The sequence below is a fragment of the Haplochromis burtoni genome, unplaced genomic scaffold (assembly GCF_018398535.1).
Source record: "Haplochromis burtoni strain Fernald_Lab_line unplaced genomic scaffold, NCSU_Asbu1 Contig_28, whole genome shotgun sequence".
In the NCBI taxonomy this organism is placed as follows: Eukaryota; Metazoa; Chordata; class Actinopteri; order Cichliformes; family Cichlidae; genus Haplochromis; species Haplochromis burtoni.
The window spans coordinates 1393275-1416364 of NW_024582389.1; the positions used below are offsets into that span (position 1 = coordinate 1393275).

A 23090-nucleotide genomic window follows, 5' to 3' on the forward strand; every position below is an offset into this window, starting at 1 on the left:
AAATGCGTATTTGCAGTGAGGTTTGGGGATTTGTTGTATCAAGTTCACAAGTTTCAAGTCGTGTGGCGCTTGCATGTTCTCCCCGTGTTAATTCTGGGTATTTCAGCTTCTTCCCACAAATCAAAGACATGCATGAGAGGTCGATTTTCAACTCTTAATTGGTCATAGATGTGAATTATCTCTTTGTTAACCCTAAAATAGACTGGTGCAATGGCTTTACTTCAGCTAAAGCTAAAGGGAAAAATCCATAAGGGTGTGAGCGGTTATGTAGCAAACTATCAATGTCGAGTCACTATGGAATTTGAGTCTTCAGTGCCCATGTGACCCTGAACTTGATAGGCTTAAGAAAAATGGATGGATGCTCTCAAAGAACTCTTTATCTGCAGATTCTGTGTGTGTGTGTGTGTGTGTGTGTGTGTGTGTGTGTGTGTGTGTGTGTGTGTGTGTGTGTGTGTGTGTTGTGTTTAAGAATGTTTGAATGTCTTATATCTACAGGCTGTTTCTACATCTACACGCTTGCTGTGTAATAGTCATAAATATGTCTCTTTGACTTCTGTTCCTGCACACATTATTACAGTAGCAACAGCTCTCTATCGCAATAAGTGTTCAATTGAACTTTGTGAATCAAAACTGCCTCCATTGCTCCAGCTAATCAGACACTAAGTGTCCGTTACCCTTCCATCTGTCTGGCTGCTTTCAGGACTGTTCCAATTAACATGCACTCACCAGCCACTCCATCAGTTTCACCTTGCTAGTGCTGGATTAGCCCCCTTTTTGTCTTCAGAACTGTTGTAATTCCTCACAGCATAGATTCAAAAAGTTGGTGGAAGCATTCCCCAGGAATGTGGGTTCATATTAATGGAGCAGCATCACATCTGAGGTTTGTGATGTGATGCTTCATCGTCCTGGAATCAGCCATCAGAAGATCCATCAGAATATGGGTAAAATATTGGGATAAATATTGTCAACAGCCATATTCAGCTAGTCTGTGGCTTTTAAATGATGCCCAGAGAGTACTAAGTAGCCCAGAGTGTGCCAGAAAAATCCCCCACACCATTATACCACTAGCAGCTGGAATTGTTAATGCTGGCTTCATGCTTTCATGCTTTGTTGTTACTATTAGAATGTCAAAGCGGAAATCGAGACTCATCAGACAAGGGAACATTTTTCCAATCTTCTATTGTCCAATTTTGTTAGCGCGTGCGAATTGTAGCCTCAGTTTCCCGTTCCTTTTTTTTGGATCATTCTCTTTAAACCCCAGAGATGCTTTTGTGAGAAAATCCTAGTAGATCAGCAATTTCTTTAATACTCAAACAGCCCGTTTATCACCAACACCCATGCTATGTTCAAAGTCGCTTCAGTCACCTTTATTCCCCATTCTGATGCTCAGTTCAAACTTCAGCAGGTCGTCTTGACCACGTCTGCATGCCTGAATGCATTGAGTTGCTGCCATGTGACTGGGTGATTATGCATCCGTGGTAATGTGCACTTGAACAGGTTCAAGTGGCTGGCATTAATAGCCTATTAATAACAACATACCAGTCCACCTTGTCTAACGAGCTGATACAGTTTAGTATGGGTCGTATTGAGTCTGACTCAAAGAAAACCAGTCATGTACTGTGTCCTTCTTGTCCTTCTGATTCTGTGACATTCTATTGTTTGTCAGTTGTTTCAAAAGAAAGTAAAAACTATGTGTAAGCTTTGATAACAGTATTCAGTCTTGAGCACAATAGTCAAAAAAGAAACTGACTCTATTTTCTATCCACTGTTTTAGATTTTAACATCAATCAAAATCCAAAAAGAAAAAAAAAAGCTACTGTTTCACGGACAACAGAACAGAGACCGATTTATTAAAAGATTGCTACGAAGCACATTTAGTAAAGCTAACAATACCTTTTGTGCTTTCTCCCTGGAGGTTTTGCAGTAATAGCCAAATGCAGTGGTTAGACAGAAAAAGCAATTATACATTCATGCATGTGATATCACAGGAATGCTCGTCTTTATCTGTGCTATCTGTGTTGTATATGTGAGGTCAGTGAATAAGCTGCAAAGGTGTGTTGTTCAGCAATTAACTCCACTGGGAGAAATCACCCCTTATATCCACACCCCGCAGACAGCAAGAGGGAGTTTCCTGGTTGTCCTCGGCTCATCCCAAACTTCCAGATTCCGTTCGAGGGGTGGGGTGGGAGGGTGGGTGGAGGGGAATCCCATGAGTTGGTGTTGCTGCTGGCATTGTAGATATCTCTTCTTTTCTTGCTTTGAATTTCCTGGCATGTGTTCTGTGCTGATAAGTGACTGTTGGGTTGTGCGATGTTTTGATGATCGGGTTGCCAGCAAGCTTTACGTCCCCTTTTTACACACATATGCCTACACGGTGATAGCCACATTTACACCCTCACGCAGCCTTACCCATTTTCACTGTACTATTTTTCTATCACACACACCTGGCTGCCACTCTCAGCATGAACATGAAAGCAATGTGTCGACCTTGTGTGCATAATTATTGTCAGATAATCCTTTGATAATCCCTGTGCTATAAAACAGTGGGATCAATCGCATCTGCCAAGATTGTTTCCTCATTATCTTTTAAGTAGCACATTCTCTTCTTTCGGAGTGCCTGGGCAATGCCAGTGCATTAACACAGATCCTTTAATGTGCAAAAAAAACTAAATAAATAAATAAGTAGAACACCGCCGTCTGACTGAGGAAATAACCACGGAAATGACTGGCTCTTTTGTGATCATATGAAATGAAAGCTTTCCTTAAGGCTTAGATTTGATTGCTTCTTAAGCTTTCATTGTTCCGGTCGAATGTGTGGATATGAAATAGTATGAAAGAGTTGCGTTGTAGTAGCTGTTCCTGTCACAGGAAATAACATACTGAATTTTGTTTCTGCCGGTTAAAATTCCTGCTGCTTTACCTGGATGTGACTGGGCTGTTTGCTAAAGGATGCCGTGTTTCTTTCAGCGAGATTGATGCCACGAATCAGAGAAATGTCTCAGCTGAGCGCCATTGTATAGCTGCCGTGTACTAAAGCGCCTTGTGCCTCCGCCTCGCCTTGCGCCTGCAGCCTGTTGTGGGGTGAATAAGCCCTTTTTCTGTGCCTCTGCCTGTTTTCCTGGAGGGAGAAAGCCTGAGCTGCAATTAGAAGTCTTAATAAAAGTGTTTAGAGGAGATTACCACAGGTTTGCCAAGGTTTCGTACAGGGGAAGTGATTGGAAAGCATTTGAGCTTTAAAGTATCTCTTCTCTGAACAATGTCACACTTGCTGGCTGTTCCAGTACTGCTTCTAGTTCCAGATTCGAAACCAGCGCTTAGCGAGAGACCACTCCACAGGATGCATTGATTAAAGTGAAAACTATTGTTTTTCCATTCTTTCAACCTTCGACGAGCACAAATTTCTCGATTTTCTCCCTTTTTGCAAAACGGCAGTAATAAGCAGTTTACCATCTTCACACACTCGTTAAATAAGCAGATTCTTTCCTCGCCGGAGCTGCCGGAGATTGCGGTGCTAATGCTTATTTATGAGTGTCTGAAAACGAGGACACAGACTTCCCCTTTGGATACTGTCAAGATTAAGAACCACGGGACAAGGGAACAGCTGAAAAGAGTTACGAGCATTAGTGTAAAACATGCCATAAACTTCTAACAGGAACAAGCAAATGAATCCTTTCATTAACTTGTGTGTAAAATGTGTGTTTATGTCTTGCTGGATTATGTTAGATGACGTGATTACTGTCATTCTGAAATGTTATTTGGACTCAGACCGGAAATACCTGTGGGACATTTAAGAGATAAAATTTTAATAGCGTGCCGAGTTATTACAGATTTATTTCTGACATTTAAAGCTAATTTTGATCACAGATAGCCACTTAGCTAATCGCTAAAAAGCAGAATTGTAATTATCAAAATAGTGGAGCCTAAATTACATTTGGATCTTTTAAACAGTTGTGCTTCCTTGACTCCCATTTGATACTTTTTTTTAATTCAACAAATCACCGTCATGATTGATCACAAACTAAGTATCATGACTGAAAGTCACCCCTTTTGCGCGGGTGATAAATCCGCCTTTGATGAGTCCCTCAATTAGCAACCTGCTCACACCTGAAATCCTGGCACCACCCAGTGTCTCTGTCAATCTTAAGAATTACTGCAGTTAATTAATTAAGCAAATCAATTTCAAGTGCTCAGTTGATTAAGAAATGAGTTGGTTTAATAAACACAGTGTTCAAGCCTTTTTCTACAACAAAATTTGAGTCATCAGACGCGCAGGGGAGGCCCGCCGCTCTCTGTGTGTACTCCTTTTATGCACAATGTCGTCTTTTTGACTCTGATTTGTCATGATCTGCCATCATCTAAGGGACTGTGCCACATGTGATTCTAATAGGGACAACATGACTGCTGGCTGTTGACCACTCTGATGTGCTTGTTTTAGCAGCAAATTCACTGACCCTTATAAAGAGAAACCTGGTCTGCATCCTGACTCAACTACAGGGTGAAAAAGTTCAAACTGCTCTTTTGGTTACTGTGAATGGAAACGAGATGCTTCCTTTATTTTTCCCGCCTTCATCTCGTCAGGACATGAAATTTTCATGGCATGTGTGTCTCACTTGATGGTGCTGGTTGCATGTCGATGCTCTTTCACTGCAGAACAGGCTTTTTACGGTGCAAAAATATGAAGAAAAAATCTACAAGTGCATTGTGTAGTGTTTTTGTATTGTTGAAAGTTCTCCAAAAGCACTGTATTGTTACACTGCATGTGTGGACAAAAGTAAAGGCCACCTACATGTTTACACTTACAAGAGCTGCTCAGCCATGGATATCCATGCATGAAGATCCTGATGCACAGTTTTTGTGCAGATGTTAATGCTAAAGGAGGTTTAGAGTCAGCAAAGTTCGGAGAATTTTTCACCTCAGCACTCAGAGACGCTCCCATCTGTGACTTTTCGTGGTTTGCCACTTCATGGCTGAGTTGCTGTAGTTCCTAAATGATTTAATTTTGCAATAATACCACCTACAGTTTATTGTGGAAGATCTAAGGAAGGGAAGACGTTGTAGAAACTGGTGTGGAATAGTGGTAGCTTCCTGTTACAGTATCGTGCTCGGATTCTGTGTTTTCTTTAGAACAACACTTTCTTTCACAAATATTTGTCAGACTGCATGGCTTGATTTTACACATCTGTGGCAATGGAACTGAAAACCCATGAATTCAAAAATTAACAGGTATTGTCCAATACATTTTTTCACGTAGTGTACCACCTCGGTAACGATGGCAATATTACTGCTTTTTCTACAATATCAGCCATATGAGCATAGTTATCAGCTGTAATTTGCTGTCTCTTTAACTACTGTAAACGGTTTTTAGGTGGTTGAAAACACTCAAGGTTACTGGCCAATAATCTGTGTAGAAAAGTGGCAAAATGTTTAGTCTTGTGCTAGGCTTTTGGTAACAGGTTTAAGTGTAGTTGCTGGAGCATTAAGCTCCCTATTTAACAAAGAACCTGAGAGAGCTGCGAACATTGGTTTGACCTCTCACTTCATCCTGTAACAGCTCATTGGCAGTTGAGAAATACTACACAGTGAATGTTCTTGTCAATAACAGGACTTTCTAACTCCATAAGCTTAATGCATGAAATGAATTATGCGTGTGATTGCCTTGGAAGAAATGCTTAGCTACTACTGGTAATCTAGTGAGCCATACGAGCTAGCACTTGCACTTTCGTTTGAAAAGCTTTATGGCACACATAATTCAACCTTCATATCACTTATAACCAGAAAGGTTGTTTACACAAGAGTAAAAATAAATAAATAACAATCCCCAGCACTGATAGGCCACAGTAAGCCACCCAGTCGCTTTCTTTTTTTTCCTTCCACCAAATCAGGTTGGCTTTGCTTAAAAGAACAGATGATACTGTGTTCTGGCCATCAGATTTTAATGCAGCATACTACAAAATAAAGCATACAGATAGTGATGAGTTGTCATAAACTTAACTGATAGTGCCTTCATTTCACAGGTCTCTGCTTTGCTTGACTCCACATGTGTCTGTTTGGAGCAAAGCACAGCAAAAGAGGTACACACTGTGAAACACAGGTCAGAGGAGAGCAACAAAACAGGTTATTAACATACATTTAAATTATTTTTAAAAATTATTTGAACAATTCAGCATGAAAAGTCACTTTATAATTATGTTATAAACACTGTGAGGGGTAGTAGCTTCAAAGGGAGGGTTCATATGACCACCTACAGCAGAACTTTCAAGGATTCAAGGAGCTTTATTTGTCATTCGCATCACATGTTAACATGAGGTGGAACGAAATTGAACAGTACTTTCATTTTCTGCTGAGTTGACCATTTATTTACATCCCTAAATCCTTAGAGGGCAGTTAGTTATTTGGTTGTATTTTTTTCATTAAAGATCTAAATTGCATATATCATTTTAATGCAGATCCCAGCTCCATCACCTTCAGTATGCTGAGGCAATGTCACGTGACAGATAGAAATCTTTCCAACTGAGCAAATGGCCTGAATAACAAGTTTGTCTTTGGTCTTGTAGAGCAGTCACATCTAAAATCGAAAATTCATTAATTCAAGGTTTGAAAATGAAATTATAAACTGCACACAGGAACCAATTCCCAAAACTGGACGAACGACCCAATAGACTAACAGTGAACGATGAACTGCGATGAAGGGGCTTACCAGCTGTCCCACAGCTGGGACACTGTCCTGAGAAATCCACCATATGACAACAATAGATGCCACTTCTACAATGGCGCTGGGCGCAATATGTCAGCACAGCACCTGTGATGTTCCTGTGGTAGATTACCGGTGCCCAAAGTGTCAGCGCAAATAAAAACTTCAGTTTGTTAATAAACACGCTTATGTGGATGTTTGGAGATGTTGGATAGCAGGGGTGTATCCATAGCTCAGATTGTTTTCAGAGTACAACATATTTGAATAAGATGAGATAACTTGCTGCATTTGTGTTCAGTGTACCTGCCTATAGCCTCCACCGCAACACCTGCAGTCATGCTTTATGGAGGTGACCATCTGGGAAATCACCTCCCCGTGCAGCTGGGAAAATCTGAGAAACATGAATAAGAAACACTCTCCCTCCCTCATTAACTACTGTGAAGGCCCCTTGAGCAATTTACATAAACTGTGGGCCATCCATGGGAGTTGTTCCCTGCTTAGCAGTAGAAAAGTGGTTGCATGCATTTGTTTTTAGACTGGACATTTCTTTTATTCTGTTTTGTTGGTTAAACAAAAAAAAAAGAAGGCACTGGTATAAAATCTGCTGTGCTACAGTCTGATCCATGTGAAGAGTTTTTGAGATTGATTGTAGGTTATGAAATCTCAGGGGAATGACACAGAGCTCAAAACACACACACACACACAAACGCGCACACATTGTTATGTCAGTCTTGTCACTGCTGTGTCACAGCAGTCTGTGGGTGCACTCTTCCAAATTTAACACATCTGTGTATATTTATTGCACTTCAGCGACTCAGGGTGTAGATACAGCCTCCCCCAAAACAGACACACAGAAACACACAGATTCAAAAACATGTCCACAGTGCACCTATGGGACTCTTCACTCTGTCCCCAGAGGATCAGGACTCTGAGGAACAGAGTCCTGTCACATTGTGACCAACTCATTGGCCTCAAGCTGTCTGAGCACACAGTCTCATGCATGCATGCATACACACACACACACACACACACACGCACACACACTGCAGGACCTGGTTTAGTCGAGAGCACTATGTTGCCATGGTGATGAGGAGTGATGTCATAGCACTTACCCGAAAAAAGGGGGCAGTGGGAATGTTTATTCTCTAAAACATCACTCTGGATCCTGTCGCTGTAAGAAAATTCAAAGTGCGAGTTATTTCTACCTTTTTGCAGTTAGCTCATGTTGTTCTGCGTCTGCTGCGGTGCTGATGGATCATAATTAAAAGCGACATTTGAAGGATCGTTCCAGCGCAGTGCTGAGGCCAGACTAGAAGGTCCCACCTTGATTTAACCCATAAACCTACAGATACATACGCACAGTGTTTTTGCTCAGTAGCAAAGAGAAGAAGCATCGCATCTCATTGAGGAACTGAGGCAGGATCACAGCATGGTGTCACCCGTGGGCGAGGAGAGAAGCAGTGAGCGATACGTGCACATGTGCACGTGCAGAGACATTAACCGCGCGGACGCACGCGCACTGCAAAGACGTACGCACACAGCGGGCATGCCTTGCAGGCATCACTGGCATTTGGATGGCTCTGGCACAATGAGAGCACAGTGAAAACCAGTAGCAGGCTCCCTTCCACACTGAGCATCGCAGTGGTCAGACTCAAACACTGAGGCAGGGTGTTCACTTGGAAAAAAGAGAGCAAGAGGAAGAGTAATGTACAGAGTAAGCAAGAGAGAAGGATGTGCGAGTTTCTGAGTGCATGTATGCCTGTCTGTTTTTTTTTTTCATTGTGGTGTGAGGAGAGACAATGGCAGCTGATAGCCAGTATTTGTGCTGCCAAACCCAACAGGTAGACAAACTGTAATTGCCTGCCTAATCTAGGCAGTGGAGAGGCCAGGTGTAATGATGGCAACTCGGTGAATAAACCTCTCCTCCACACTCTAATGGATGCTTGCTGCTCCTCTCCTGTTCTTTCAAACTCACTACTTCATTGTTTTAACCCAAGGAAATGCTCTGAATAGTAAAGTGGATTTGAACCTTTGCTGTTAAAATTGAGACATTGTGTGAATAAAAAAAATCAGCAAATGTGCAAGGATGAAATGAGAGTCCGCCATCACTGGCTCTGTGGAGGGCCTTTTTTTTCTGTAGTGCCAAACACAATGCCAGTATTTTATCTATGAATGACCAGACTTCATTATTTCATGCAAATCACACCAGCATGTTTTTTTTTGGTATTCACTGGCTCATGATCTGGTTTATGTGCGGAGTTAGGTAATAGCTTTTCATTTCTTGTATTACAGTAATCAAAACCTGTTATCCAGATACTGTAGTAATAGATGTTATTGGAATGACAGAAAATGAAAGTACTGTGATGTTATCATAGAGAATTATCATCCAACTCTACAGAATGTTAGTATTTTTTAGTATTTTTCAGCTCATTGTTTTGATTCTGTAGCCCATTTATTTCTCCGTGCCTCATGGAAGTGGACACGCATTTGCTAGCATGTTTATCACATTACTCCAAACATTGACTAGACTAGATTAGACTAAATATTGTTTAGTTCCAGTTTTTAAATCAATTAATAATTGCAGCTTTGTTCTCATTCTTAAAAGAAAAAAAATCCACGAATAAGATTGTCTGACAGCATGCCCTGTTTACAGCATTTATTCAATTCTTGGTCATAATTGCCGAGCTATCAACAATGAGCTAATTTTAGAGTGCCACAGAGTCTTTAAAAGGCACAACCTAATACTTGAGGATCGTGAGATTGCCTTGTTTCTGACAGTGTGATAATTTATCCAAGACTCTGGGGGGAGGACAAAAGGAATCTGACCTGGAGCTGGAGCAGTGAAACGTCTGCAGGATTCTCACCTCTTACCCACACAAAAAATGGGGTTCAAAGAAATATAGCTGGACTCTGTTTCGTTTTCGTGAGATTGCTGGTGATTTCATCACTGTGAAACTCCAATGTGGCTTGACTCCATTCCAGCTGCAGCATTGTTTGGGCAGAATGACAGTGATTCGAAAATCATCAGGGAAGCACGACACGGTTTCATCATTGCTGAGAAGATTTTCACTCCTCAAATTGCTGGCTGTAAACTATTTTTGGGAACAGTGCTACAAAACAGAGCTGGAGTCTGTTGATGATTTGGACTCGCATATGAACACACTTATACACATACACAGCACTCTAGGAGCCGGTGCAATTTGCCAGGTTTACTAATTAAACAAATTTACTTGGCCAGCATGCTTGGTGAGGAACCAGACTATTTGATCCAACCTGCTAGATTTCCTGCCTTCCACACTTAGAAAAGACAGATGCACACATAAACACACTCAAGGATATCTGCAAATCTTCTTCTTCCTCTTTTTTATTATTAATTGTTTGCACTCACCCAGACTCTAAAATACCTGTTGTAAAAAAGGCAGGTATCTATTTATTGGGTCATATTTTTGTTACATGGCCAGGCTCAGTGCTGCATCACCTTTGGGAGGGTTCTCTTGTAAATGCTCTAAATTATGGGGTGCTAGATTGAGACTGAGTGGTTGCACGACAAGGATAGGAGGAGGGTAGGGAAGTAAAAAGCTGTGACGATTGATTGCGATGATGCAACTATGAATGTTAAAATGATTTTAGCTGTGGAAAACGTCTCAGAAAAATAGTTTTGTGATGGGAAAGTGAGGAGATGATGAAAATGTGACAGTGAAAGTAACAATGCTGTTTGGCTGTTGATTGTAATGCCAGTGCTGCTACTGCTGAGAGTGTATTAGAAGTGTAAGGATAGCTCATATGAAGATCAAGACTTTGTAGTTACAAGGAAATCTCTTCTCTCGGTTTTGTGATTTACAATGACCCACAATCATGTATAAACACAAGCTTGGAATCAATCTAACTCCTGGCATCAAAGGCAACAGGAGTGCTTTACAAACTGTTGAACTGCTGGTTTGCTTTTGTTTTATATACATATATATATAAATATCATGTCTTACTTTTCTCCTCTGCATGTTTATTTTGTAACTGTTTTATTCAATCCAGTTGAACATCGGTTGCTGCGCTGATTGTGAACTATGTCTTAGATTTCACTGGACTACCGTAATCCCTTGTGAGGCCTAATCTGCCTGATCTTCATGCATTCAGAGTGGATGTGCGAACAGAACTCTTACTCTGTAGTTTACTGCATGGTCTACATTCCTTAGTCTTTTTAGTACCTGGACTTGTTTAGCTAATAAAGGCTGTCATTAACTATTTAGAATTTGCTTGTCCGCTCATTGCATTGTTCATTGTTTGCCATTGCTTGATAGCATTAAACCTTCTCACTGCTGTCCTTCGTGGTGGTTTTGCGTAGAGTACATGTTCAGACTGTCTAGTCCCAGCCGTTAGACATTACTGTTGCTAATATCCGCATGGTGCTTCCATAAAAGCTGTGTATGTTGCTGAGATGCCGCTTCATTGCCATCGCAACTTTGGATGCTCATTCGCTTCCCCCTCCATACCTTTTTCGCCACAACTTTCCCCAAGTTGACTATTTCCTCTTACCCCGCCTGCTGACTTTCTAGAGCCCCATATCAGTCCCTCCTTTGTTTTTCTCTTTCTTAGTTCCCCCCAACCTGACAGTCCCACGGGGCAAGTCTCCCCTGGTGGCCCGCGAGGGTGACACAGTGGAGCTGGAGTGCCTTGTTTCAGGGAAGCCCAAGCCGATCATCCTGTGGTCGCGAGCGGATAAGGAAGCGCCCATGCCAGACGGCAGCATGCAGATGGAGAGCTACGACGGCGTGCTGCGTATTGTTAATGTGTCCAGGGAGATGACGGGCTCGTACCGCTGCCAGACCAGCCAGTATAATGGGTTCAACGTGAAGCCCCGGGAGGCCATAGTGGAGCTGATTGTACAATGTGAGTTGACAGACTGTGGGTATTTTCTATATGTGTCTAGATTTGTGGGGAAATGCATTTTTGTGGTATAACTTGTAGCAGTGAAATAATGTGTTTGTACATGTGGTGCACCATTTGTTATTGTGATGTATTTTCTTTTGTATACCGTGTAATTATTCTAGTCCAGTGTGACCAGAATTGAACATTCACCCATTTCTTTTCATTTGCACCCATCCAATTTCTTTCTGAAGGCTGTAAAATTAGTCTAGTCCCCTGGTACCCTCCGTCAGGTCTAAGAGGAAACTGCTCTGACCCCGCCTCCCACACTGAGGACTTTATCTGCTGAGTGCGAGCTGAGCAGAACTAATATTTACTGAGACACAAAGCTCTTGATGCTGATGCCCCCATTTGAAAGGGCCTGGATGTGTGTTTGTGTGATGACCTGAAGACTGTGTGCCACCACCATTCATTGACACCCCTTTACCCTCCTTTAACACATGACATTTAGCATTAGCTTAAGAGCTGATTAGTGACCGGCTAATTTGTTCCCACTGGTATTCATTTCATCTTCATTTATGGACATCCAAATGGAATATTTTGGATGAGCACCAGGAATTGAAAGAAGTGTCACTCACTGAAGATTCGGGGAGGTTTTTCTCCACCAAAGAAAGAGGGGAAGATGGATAAGAAGGAAATGAAAGCCATCCATGCTGGGTGCTTACCAGTCGCTGGCAAGTTATCATAGGAAATGGATAAACTCTCATGGCTTCCATTGTTTTCTCCATGGCCCACTTAGTTAATCCATACATTCTTCTGTTTCAAATAATGCATTCACTCCTTTACCTAAAAGGAACCTGAGCAGCAACACAGCTGTTTTAAAGCACATTGTGAAATATATTACACTGAATTTGGTGCATATATCAAGTATTGTCAACACTGGACCTGCCAAAGAGAAAACTACAGAAGTTTACACAAGCAACTACTGATATTTTGCTTGAAGAGGAAGTTCAGCTGCTGTTTTCTTAGCGCCACACTTTACCCTCAGTTCTTTAAGAGTTTTATTGTACTTTCTCTGTGGCGTTCACATTTCAGCTTAGCTGTTACAGCCTTGTCTATATTAAGAGAGTTAATGAAGTTTTGATGCGCTTTGAAGAAGACTGTCTTAAATTTGGGGCTGAATTGATAAAGATTATGCAGCAATGACAGCTCGTATCAAAGGTTAGTGGCTTCCCTACAAACCTAAGTCTGACACCGAAAAGTAAACAACGGATTTAAACTCTAAGATGCTTTTTATTAATTAGCAGCATTCACTGGATCTGCTGTCTCACGCAAGGGCAGTGTTTTGGAACCAAATAAATAGTTGAATCCAAAATTCAACAAGCAAAGCCAGGTATTTTATTTATTTGTTATTCATTTATTAATAGTTCAAAAATGGATAATGCAGCTTTTCCCTCTCACCAGAAATCAGCTTATGGCAAATAAGCTGAAGCTTTCTGGTCAACATGACAGAATTAATTCTTTCTGCTTTTGCTTCACATTCAAATGTTACAACTTCATCCGCAAATCAGTAACTACTTAAAAGCTCTGACACATTTAAATTTGATCTGTTTAAGTTGGGTTAGTCTTTTTGCCAATAATAATAATAAGGTAAGGTAAGGTAATAAGGTAAAATGATTGGCTAGAATTCAAAGTGTATGACATCTCAGCACTGAAATAAAGCACCGAAATGTGCGCTGCTTTTCGGTCTGGTTACTACCGTTTATGTCAGAACCGGATACCGGTACCCATCCCTAGCTACAGTCAGCAACCTCCAGGAATGCTCACTAACCACATGGTTGACAATATACACATGTATGAGTAAGGCCTAAAATTAAGAACAGAACAGGTAAAAGAGACGTTTCACTGCACTGAATCAGTAACTCGCCAGCTGTCTGCGATGACCGATGATCTCAAGGCAAGACCCAGGGTTCTAGAGTAGGCCCCAGTTAAGTCCAATATGATAAAGTTAAAGATGTTAAAAAATACATTAAAAGCTTTGCCAATATTTTTAACATAACAAGCGGAAGTTCTATAACCTCTGAATGACCCCATCTCAGAGTCGAGGTCAGTATCACACATGCTTTCAGGCAGTATTTCTCACCTCTGACATCCAGCCATGAAAGGTCATCTCTTATCACAAGCTGCTGCTGCTTTCTCCCCTCTGTATGTGCAACTGTGGCAGAAGGGTCACTTGCAGAGAGTGACTGTTGTTAGGGACACTCAGATGGAGAAGACATGCCTCAAGAGGCAAGGAGGGGGAAACCGAGACTCCGAGACCTCAGCTTAAAGACACGCATGCCTTTAAATCTACTCCTTCTCAAACATGGATTTGCCTTGGCATGGAGTTGCGTCATCGACACACGCAGTATGAGACTCGCAGTGAAGCGCATCAATTCACTCCAGATAATTCTATCTGTTCCTTTCAACACAATTTATTCTGAGAATGCAATTATCTCTCATTATCTAGTATTATTTTAATAAAGTACCTCTCTGATGCTACAGTTCTTGATGTCATACAACACTTTCATCTGTTCTCCATTTTCAAAGGAGAACACATAATGAAGAGACTTATTAGGGCTTCGGTATTGATAAATCAATCGGCCATGTTCCTGCTTCAGAGCTAGTTCTGTTTGTCAGTCTTTTTACTTATTAATAGTTGGCATCAAAGCCTAAGTTTAAAAAGCACAAACAATCTGCATTTGAACTGTTGGATTGCTTTGACACACTTTGAGCATATTGGGGAAACGCGTCCATCCTGTGTACACCTCAGTGCACGCTGTGGATTGCATTTGCCAAATACATGGACCTTTGATCGTCTTTCTCCACTTAAGAATTTACTTTATTAACACGGTCTGGCCCGGCTTTTGTTGTTTCCTCCATACGCCTGTCGGTATGCCCCCTCCCTTCTTTCACTTGGCCTGTCTCATGGTGTGTAAGCACAAGCCAATCCCTCTGAGATGCTTTTCTCGCCTGCATTTCCAGGTCCCAGCGTGAGCCACCCGCCTTTGGTGGTGAGCCATGTGCAAAGCCGCGTTTAGTAACTTGATCAAGGGACCGAGGTACAGTCCTCTGAAGCAAAGAGCATTAGAGGCGTGAAGAAATGACTCTGGCAAGTCAACAGCTTTGATATGTAAAAACCTGCATCTGTTGGCTGGCAGAGGCGACGCCAGGAGGAGAGGTAGAGGGAATGGAAGACGTTTGCCTTTAGAGTCGACGCTCTAATAGAATTGCAAACGCCAAATCCCAAGCTGTGACACCCTAATGTTCTTAGTCAAACTGACTTGGCATGGTCCAGGGACTTGAGAGAGAGGAAGTGAAGAAGCAAAAAGAAATGGAAAACGAAGAGGTATAGAGTGGTCTTCTGTCCTAGATACCACTGTCTGTCAGAGTGAGTTATCAAGTTCTACTTCGACCCAGATGCACAGGAATCTTTTATACAGGCTTCCCTTCTGTTGCTCCTTGCGTTGCCCATGACACCTGCCTGATGCAACCGTGCAGTAGTCCCCTTGAGCAAGCACCTGACTATCTGACACACATCAAAAAGACACAGTGGGATAAAGAAGTTACAGCCTGGGCAAAAGTAATGAGCAGAATTACACGATTATTGTTTTTAATTAATTTTCCTTTCTGCATCAAGAAGAGCTGCAATGCCGGCCCCTGAGGCCCACTCTAATGTGAATCATTTTAGAGCGACTCACATTAGCCTAACGCCAACTTAACTCCAGCAGATTAATCTTTTGCATTACAGCAGTGCTCACACCACGCATTTGGGGATGAAATTTTAATAACCCTTTTTGTGGAACAATATTGAATTGATCAGGCGCATCGAATCCGCACCAGAAAAGGTCAGTGAATATGTAGGTTGTAAACAGAAGCCTGTGCACGGCTTTGACAGAATAATTTATAACTTGGTTACTGAGTGAGCTAAACCTATTAGTGGATCACCAGGCCACTCGTCACGCTAAAAAAATCTACATTGATTATCATTAATTGTATATTTAGGTTCATAAATTATCCCTATGTTTTAATAACAATATGCTAATGCAGATGGTGCGCAAGTTCATTTTTTGATTGCAGCGGCTGTAGCATGAGGGAAGTAAGGCGTACTGATGCAGAGAAGTGTCCCCTACATTATTCAACACAGAGGCTCATTATAAATCAGGCTTATCATTTTATATTCCATATATATCTGTTTGACTTCCTAATGAATGCTTTTTTGCTCCATCAAGACTTCATATTGAAGCATGCTATGCTACAAAGGTTATTCTCCCACAAGAACGCTTTTTGTTGCATCTGAGCCCAAGGCTTTTGTTTTGCTTTTATACGCCCACGTACAGCTGCTGAAGTTGTATAAAATGTCACATTTTTCTGAATTGAATGCTGGTATGTCACATGTAAGTTCAAACAATAAATGTAGGGAGGTATCTACTCCACTACTGTAAGTAAATATTCTGCTTTTAACATCACAAACATCTATATCAATGAAGGATAACAATACATTTTAACCTTTCTGGAAACAAAAAATGTGTTTGAACAGATTCAGCAACTTTTTTTTTTTCCACATTTTCAGTGTTGAAATCTTTTCAACATATTGCCTTTCTAATGTCTCAGATACTGTTATTTAAATCACTGCCTATGGAGATCAAATATGATGTGTTATATGAAAGCAAAGACTTAATCTAATGACCTAAAACTAATCCAATGTATAAGGCATTTGTTTTTTACCCATTTTTTCCCCTGCACTGGTTAAAAAAAAAAAACAAAAAAAAACTATATCATATAACTATATCATCATGGCATAATTACAGTATGCCCTTGATCTTCAAACATGTTAGCTTTCACTAGAATAGCATGTTTACTAGTCATTATCTTCTCCCCGTGGCTACGGTCCCAGTCACACAGGCCCAGAAGTCAATCAGCAACCACCTGATAACAACAAGTCGCAAGGGGGAAATTACCCAACTGGTTGGCAAGTGTTTGCTGAATGTTAATAGAAGTTGCTGTGAAATTAATTGCTGAAGCCCCTGCATGGCTGAGCTTTAGCAGTCAGGCCTAGTGACGTCATAGTAAGGAAAAATGTGTACATATTAGAGTTGACTAGCAGTTGCCAGGTAAAATTGCTGCACGAAAAACCTCCTTGCAAATGCTTTGGACACCAGCAAATTACCGTTTGTGACTCGTGGTAGATACCTATTTAAAATAAGACAGAGCCGTAGGCGCACAGTCAGTTAAAAAGGGTTTTACTTTCAATACAAAATAAAAGTAACAGCGGCACCTAAAAACAATTAAAAACCTTATTTTATTAAAAAACGATAAAACTGTATGATTGCCCATAAGACAGGATAAGCGCTACGGGGAACCGTTTAAGAACAAATCGACATATCACAAAGGTTAAAAAGGGACAGCAACTCACACATAACCCCAAATGGGAAAGACACTATAGAAAAAGGCAAATCTTCAGTGCCATCTTCACTCAGGCCCACCGCTGTGCATGCAAAAGCGGCGAGACAAAAAAAGGATTTGTTTTCCACGCAGCGCCTTCACCGTCTGCGACAATAAAAAAAAAAAAAAAGGGTAAAACACTAAAAGAATCAATATCTGTGGTGCCTACTGATACAGAAAAATAAAACAAGAAACAAACATGATCGACAGCCGCAGCAGTCAGTCTGTCGAATTACACCAGGTTAAAACAGTTTAAAATTCAGTGACGTGTCGGGTCCTTTGCCCGCAGCCAGAAATCCACTTGGCAAAGCAGCAGCTCGGTACTCTGTCCACAAGTTTGCGTAACACCCTTATAAATGTGGGTCAGTGGCGGTGAAGTCCACTACTCTCACAGGAACGCAATATTTCCCACCATTCTAACAGAAGTTTAGTGGGACCCGCATCAGGCTTTTATAGAAAGGAATTAAAAACACCAACTTGCCCAGCTTGGACCAAGCACTCACAGCTTCAGGTTCGCTAAAGGATAGCTAATTGCCCACACCTGATCTTATGAAGGGGCAAAAACCAGCTCCGCCCTCGAGGGGCGGTTCCCAGACTCAGGTCTCACCTGTCTCATTCAGTTGCTAATGGTTTGCATTTGCAGTGAATGTGCAGCACAAACTGGAAATCGAGAATGTTCTCCTTTAATTTATAAGTTGTGCTTATCAATCATTCTCCGTTTCCAGTTTACATTCCACTTTATTAAGTCTTACTGCCAACCAGCTGGGAGTTAGCAAGTGTTTACGGGTATTTCTATCTGCATGTTGCATGCAAAAAAATGGTAACCGAGGCATCACAAGGAATCTTTTAGGGTAACACCTCTTTGGGACTGATTTTACCTAGCCAGCAACCCCCAACAATGACTCACCAATTCGATAATACATATTTATCCCTTGTGACCAGATATTGACAGAAGGTTGCCAGCTGGTATCTAGTCCTGTGTGACTGGGGCCTAACATATCAGTAATATCTGAGCAGTTAGCGCTTGCGATGTCACATAATCCTCTTCTGGTTTGTCTAGTTTGTCTATGCTTAAATTGCAATAAATTTAGATGTGCTATTAAGACCTATATTAGTAGCATAGTGAGAGCACAACAGTGGTGTGGTGTGTGTGTGCGTGTTAACCCAAGTAAACACAAAATGCAGTTTCAAAATTGTGACAACTGGCAATGAATCTTTTACAACACTGTGGAGAAATTTTGGCCCACTTATCCATGCAGAATTGCTGTATTCAGCCGCATCAGAGGGTTTTAGAGCATGAACTGCCTTTTTAGGGTCATGCCACAGCATCTCAATCAGATTCAGGTCAGGACTTTGAATAGGCCACTCCAAAGTCTTCATTTTGTTTTTCGTAAGCCATTCAGAGGTGGTCTTCCTGTTGTGTTTTGGATCCTTGTCCTGGTACAGAACCCGAGTGTGCTTCAGCTTGAGGTCACAGACAGATGGCCGAACATTCTCCTTCAAGATGTTTTGGTAGGTGCCAAAATTCATGGCTCCATTTACCACGGCAAGTCTTCCAGGTCCCGAGACAGCTAAACAGACCCAGACCATCACATTACCACCACCATATTTTACTGCTGGTATGATGTTCCTTTTCCAGGTGTAACAGCACTCAAAACCTTCCAGAAAGTTCAGCTTTTGTCTCCTCAGTCCACAGAATATTTTCCTAAAAGTTTCTGGGATCATCAAGATGTTTTTTTGGCAAATGTGAGACATTTTTGGTCAGCAGTGTTTTTCTCCTTCAATTCTTCTCTTGCTCAGTCTCTTTCTTATTGTTAAATCATGAACTCTGGCCTTAACGGAGACATGTGAAGCCTGGAGTGCTTTAATGTTGTTCTGGGTTCTTTCGTGACCTCCTGGATGAGTTGTTGATGTGCTCTTGGAGTAATTTTGGTAGGCTGGTCACTCCTGGGAAGTTTCACCACTATTCGAAGTTTTTCTCAATTTGTGGATAATGGCTCTCGCTGTGGTTCACTGGAGTTCCAAAGTCTTAGAAATGCTTTGTAACCTTTTCCAGACTGATGGCTGTCAGTGACTTTGTTTCTCAGGTGATCCTTTAGGTCATAGCACGATGTGTTGCTTTTTGAGCTCTTTTCGCCTGCTTCACTTTGTCAGACAGGTTCTATTTGAGTAATTTCTTTATTCAACAAGTCTGCCAGTAATCAGGCCTGAGCATGTTTAGTGAAACTGAATTCAGCTTTTCATAAAAAGTGGTTACAGTTACTTCATGTTTTAACAACAGGGGCAATTACTTTTTCACAAAAGGCGAGGTAAGTCTGGATAACATTTAACCTTTAATCGAAGAAATCAGCATTTAAAAACTGCATTTTGAATTTACTTGGGTTATCTTTGTCTAATATTTAAAATTTGTGTAGTGATCTGAAACGTGGTGTGTTTGTATGACAAATATGAAAAACTAGGAAATCAAGTAAAGGGGCAAACACTTTTTTACACCACGCTATATGTACCTCAGGAGCAGAGAGAACACTCTGCATTTTAACATTTTTCCCTATTTTTGATCTCACATAATGTAGATTTCCACAACTTTTTTTCACTGACTTTGGTCAACCTATCAAGACTGAGAAGCAACAGCTCCTTTTTTATTGGGGGTAAAATCATGAAACATTGAGTTTTGGTGATGGTCTTAACTATTTTTACATTGAACACCCAAGAATTAGATGTTAGTATGCAGATACAAATCAGATAATACCAAAATAACTGTGGTTAACACTATACACCATTCACTTTAGCAACCAAGTCAATATCTTTTTACCTTTCCTGTACTGAAAACCATTTTTTTATTTGTTTGTGCTGGTCATTCATTATTGGAGAATCCATAATGTTTTTAATATCTACTTTTTGGGGGGGAGGAACTTAGACTAATAATGTCACAGATTTTGTCTGGGGCATTCCTTATGCTGCCTTTTTTTGTTTTCTTTGAAGTACATTTTTAAAACTCACGTTGCCTCATTTAATTAAAATTTTGAATGAAAGATTTGTAATTGTATCATTGTATGGGTACTTTAACTTTATGTAAAATGGCTGCCCTGAGGGATTACTGTCAGACAAGAAAATAGATGAAAGAAAAATAGGGACCAAATAAACGTCTGACACTTCCCCACTCAAAACAGGCAGAAGAAAAATGGAATCCATTTTGATTGAAACTCAAGTTTATTGTTAACCAGTCAAGCGGACACTATTTCAGAAACGTAGGTGGACACAATACACCTCAGCTTTCCATGCACAAAACAAACATGCACACCCCTTCCTCTCGGTACACGTGAGTCTTTATTCAGGCCTCCTCCCTGTAGATGTCCGTGCTCATGGACCATGGGGACAAGACCTGAGCGCTCCTAAATGTTGTTTTTCTCCACATTACTGTCAAGGTACCCACTAGTGACTGATGATGGATTGCACTTCAGCTAGCGCTCAGGGTTTTCCCCGAGCCTGCGACTTACTGCAACTCTGAGCACACGTCACCCTCACTGCTACGCTAACCATGGCGAGCACTGCTCAGGGAATATCACAAAGGACCTTTCTGCTCCTTTCTCCTCGAGTTCGCCGGGCAGCTGTTTCACAGGAAATGCACAGGGGGTGATGAGGCATGTGCCCTTGTTTAAAGGATGTTTTGGTTATATAAGAGATTTTCCCTTTTCTTTTTTCTTTATTTGCTGCATCTTCATTTGTCTCTCTGTGTGAGTGGAACTGCACTTACTGCAATTTGGTCTAGTGCCACTCAGGGAGGCTGCGGAGCTAACTGTGATTCACTGCACCACACAAACCTACAATTTTAATGTGATAAGTAGAATTCCAGACCTTTTTTGGAGTCAGAGATAAGCCTTTTGGGTTTGGGTAAAAGCCCAGGCAATGCTCAATTGAAGAAGGAACTGATTGCTGTTTCATTCAGAGGTGATGAAAACCACTTTACTCTCCGTGAACAAAATCAGGTGAAGGAGACAAACTTGTATCTCTATTTCCATTAAGTCCAAACCTCTTGAAAGATCTGTGTTTACTCTTCCTATCACCTAGTGTTATGAGGTTTTTTTGGTTATTTTTACATTTCAGCCACTCATTATCTGATCTAATGGTGTGTCATTAATCATTGTGGCTCATGAGTGAATAGCAGGATGCTGTGTGTTGAGAGATAATTAGCACTGAGGGCAAGAATGGAAAATCCCACTTTGGACCGTTTTATGCCAGTGTATTATTTTGCATTCACTATGATGTTTACATCCCACATTTCCCTGTACACTTGACTGGCCTCGTAGACGTGCCCCTGCTCTAAGATCCTGGGGTGAAGCAAACTCAATTAAGTGCAAAAGTGGAGAAAAAAAGGTTCTGCTGAAAACACATTCAACATTCAAACCGTCAAAATAAAGCCTCAGAATTTTGCGAATCTTATGAAAAAAAAAATGGCTGATTAAGGTTGTGGATAATGACATTAATACTGTTATCAAATTATATCCTGTAAATTTTAATACACTGTTCATTTAATTGCATTCCCCTATCAAATATGGAAGGCTCAGTAATTAGATTATATTACCGAGTGTGAATAATGTCGAAGATTATGCTGCAGATTACAGTTTCAATCAGGTAATCAGTGATCTGTAACAGACTACATTTTGAAAAACAGCATCCCCGGCCTTGGCTATAGCTACCGCCTCTCCTTTACTCCATCAGGAATTATGCAAATTTCAGGCAATTAAGGGGCTCCATGTCATTCTGTCTCTGCTCCTCCAGATTCTTGTTGTTTTTCAAGCCCCGTCGTGACTTTTGTCAAGCATCTGTATGAGCGTGTCAGGAGCAGAGACGCTTAAAATGGGGAAATTATTCATAACCTTTTCAGTGCTTCCACACACAAGTGCTTACACCCATTTTGTTCATCCAAAAAACCCTCCACACGTGTCACCGTGCACACAGTCTGGCAAAACATTTGCAAAACATCACCCACACATATTAAACTTTTGCAGATTCAAGTTCGGGGTTGCAGCAAGGTCGTTTAGCTCCTGACTTCGCTCACTGAAACGTGGCTAAATTATTTACCACTGTGTACTCTGTGTTGGGGGGGATGAGGTAAAGCCTGTCAGTTACTCAAATAAGTTATTAATTTTACTTTCTGAAAGTTTGAGGTGTATTTTATCATCCAGATAACCAATTTTCTGTGAAGTTCAACTGGTTTTTGTTTCAAAAGTTGTCCCAGTCGTTTTGCAAAATTGATCTTCTGGCAGCTATTACCGGTCTCTCCACAATTGTTTTCATTTTTCATCTGTTGGTGAAGTGTATTGAATTTGCAGTTTAGTTTGTTTTCTACAGTTTGCTTAAATATCACCTTTTTCTCTCTCTCTACGCTGCTTCACTTGCTACATTCATATTATAATACCTGGGGGTTTTTTTCTAATTAAAAAAAAAAAAAACATCTTTTCAGCTTTGTCATTTGTAGATCCTCAGTGAACATCAACTACATCACTTGAAATCATTGTGCATGTGTTTTTACATTTTAATAAATGTCCTTGTTTGTGTTTTTAAATATCCAAGGTTATATTCATGTCATATGTATCACCTTTTCTTTATTCCAGGTGTTTGTCCTTGCTCTCACTTTGGTGCCCTAACCTCACTCTTCTTGTCTTTATTCATCCAAAGTATTTTTCTTTTCTATTTTTTTTTCCATCCTTGACACACTTTTCTGTCCTTGTCAAATATCTGTGAACTCTCCTGAGCTTTTGTGTCTCCTGCTCAGACCCTCCAACAGTGGAGCCTGTTTTCATGGAGATGCGTCAGGGTCTTGGAAGGCCCGTAGTGATGACCTGCAGAGTGCTGCGAGCCCACCCCTCCCGTGTGTTGCGCTTCGAGTGGCTTCTCTCTAACCGGCTGCTCCACGCGGGAGCTTTTGACGCCCAGCGAGATGAGACGGAGTACACCATCCGCAGCCTAAATCGTGATGGCTGGGGCGAGTACACCTGTAATGTCATCAATGAGGCTGGAGCAGGCAAATGCACTTTCCAGGTTACAGGTAAAA

At 41.1% G+C, this 23090-nt stretch overlaps 1 protein-coding gene across 6 annotated transcripts in view; it reads left to right on the top strand.

The window, feature by feature from the left end:
• The window catches only part of mdga2a (MAM domain containing glycosylphosphatidylinositol anchor 2a), a 192348-nt gene that overhangs the window by 123946 nt on the left and 45312 nt on the right, over window positions 1-23090 (top strand). For 4 of the 6 annotated variants that reach the window (XM_005917647.3, XM_042219114.1, XM_005917645.3 and 1 more), the window contains 2 exons: window positions 11255-11575; window positions 22812-23084. In XM_005917647.3, coding sequence (XP_005917709.1) covers window positions 11255-11575; window positions 22812-23084 — 594 coding nt within the window. The remainder of the gene's footprint in view (window positions 1-11254; window positions 11576-22811; window positions 23085-23090) is intronic. The other 2 variants (XM_005917649.3, XM_005917650.3) reach the window with 1 other exon arrangement.